The 1,663-nt window shown below is 48.3% G+C and overlaps 1 protein-coding gene across 1 annotated transcript; it reads right to left on the reverse strand.

Annotated features, from left to right (window-relative positions):
• Positions 1-457: 457 nt before the first annotated feature.
• PADG_05637 (uncharacterized protein) lies at positions 458-1,339 on the reverse strand (the record flags this gene model as incomplete). The annotated part of the gene is made up of 1 exon (XM_010762526.1): positions 458-1,339. One exon carries the CDS (start codon positions 1,337-1,339, stop codon positions 458-460), a length of 882 nt encoding a protein of 293 aa, XP_010760828.1.
• Positions 1,340-1,663: the final 324 nt, after the last annotated feature.

Genomic DNA, 1,663 nt, shown 5'->3' on the forward strand with positions numbered 1-1,663 from the left:
TTAAGATCGAATTATTGGACTTTGAAAATAATGTTGCTTGTCGCACCCTCTTTGGAGTATTTTATTTCGTTTGAGCTTGGATGGCGAAGGCTGCAGATGCATAGGACGGAGTAACCTGGTGATAAGATAACTATAAAACAAAGGGCGTGTTGACACTTAGAGTCCAGTGATTGAACTATCGAGAGCGGGATATGCAGTATGTGCTTCGTAACAAAGAACTTATCGAAAATTTCCCTTTAGAGAGTTCATATGCAGCCGGGATTCCACAAAATGTAGGTTTCGACAAAAGTGGAGATTGGGCTTTCAGGCCTCCAAGCCGCTGGTCTGATTTTAAACCTCCACGTTAAACGTTACGCGTGCACGTAGAATCCAGATTCAAGATCCTACGTGATCATTTTCGCTCTCGTATTTCCGCTCAATACCGGGAGTGTATAAATGAGACTTCCTTTTGCCGTTCCTATTCCAAACATATCCCAACTGACTCCTCATCCTCGACGGATTCTGTCAGCAGGAACTGAGAACCAAAAATGAGGGAATCAAAACTAGCAATGTCATCGTGATCGTCCACAACCGGCTCTGAGGGCTCGAGAATGTTAAAATCACTGTATACTCGGTAACTTTTCCCGTCGTTGCCTTCCGACTCCCCGTCACTGTCGCTGTCGAAGTATCCATCTTCATTATCGAAGACATCATAATTCCTCAAGTCCAACTGGGGTGGTGGTGGTAAGGGAATATATTGGCGGAGAGATGGAGAGGGAGAGGGAGATGAGTTAGTGTTATAAGGGTTCTTTGTTGGGAAGGGTAGATGATGGTTCTGCAGATTGGGCGATCTCATTGAGGGCTTCTGGCATATCCCTGCTGTCCACATAAAATTGTCAGAGCGCGCCTGGGCATTTGCAAACGGAGCAGTTTCGGTGGGTGACAAGAGGGGATTCTGGTGGGTCAGCAAAACGGCCAATTGTCTTGCTACATCGAACTGGAGGGGGTCATTGTTGTGGATAGAGAGGGCATGTTTTCGGACCCGGTTCATAATAGCGGCTTTCCTGAGCAAATTGCGTCCTAAGGCTTTCTGCTTGGCCCAGACGGCAATTTTCGATGAATCCCGACCGATGATATGGGTTGGAGGGGCAGAAAACGGGAGGCTGAGTCTGGAGGTGACAAATACTAGGCGAAGCCGACGTTTCTTGTTCTGCAGGTCCATGGAACCCTCTCCGTCAACATCGGTAAGTGGCCGTGGACGCTTTGAGCGACCCTGGTCTAGAGAGGGTGGGGTTTGCGGGAGGGAGAAGGACAAATGGCAAGGCATCGCGGGAGATGCGGAGAAAGTGAAGACGTCCATGTGTTGCGGGAGGGAGAGACTTCTACCCTACTGGCCATTCACTATGAAAATACATGGCCCCTGGATTTGTCAATCGGGCGAAAGTGTGTTCCGGAGCAGTCACAGTACGGAGAGCTGTTGACACGAAGAAAACACAGATTGACCGTACAGAAACAATGACTATGTGTGGATAGGACAATTAGAAAGTAGGGGAACGATGTCGCAGTGCTTGTTCATGGATGAGGGTTAGAAAACAGTCGGTCTTGGTCTGCGTGGGATCGAAGAGCAACAGTAATGTGAGGTGATGCTTCTCCATCGAACCGTTCGAAGGTAGCCATCATGACA

Source organism: Paracoccidioides brasiliensis, assembly GCF_000150735.1.
Source record: "Paracoccidioides brasiliensis Pb18 unplaced genomic scaffold supercont2.6, whole genome shotgun sequence".
Taxonomy (NCBI): domain Eukaryota; kingdom Fungi; phylum Ascomycota; class Eurotiomycetes; order Onygenales; family Ajellomycetaceae; genus Paracoccidioides; species Paracoccidioides brasiliensis.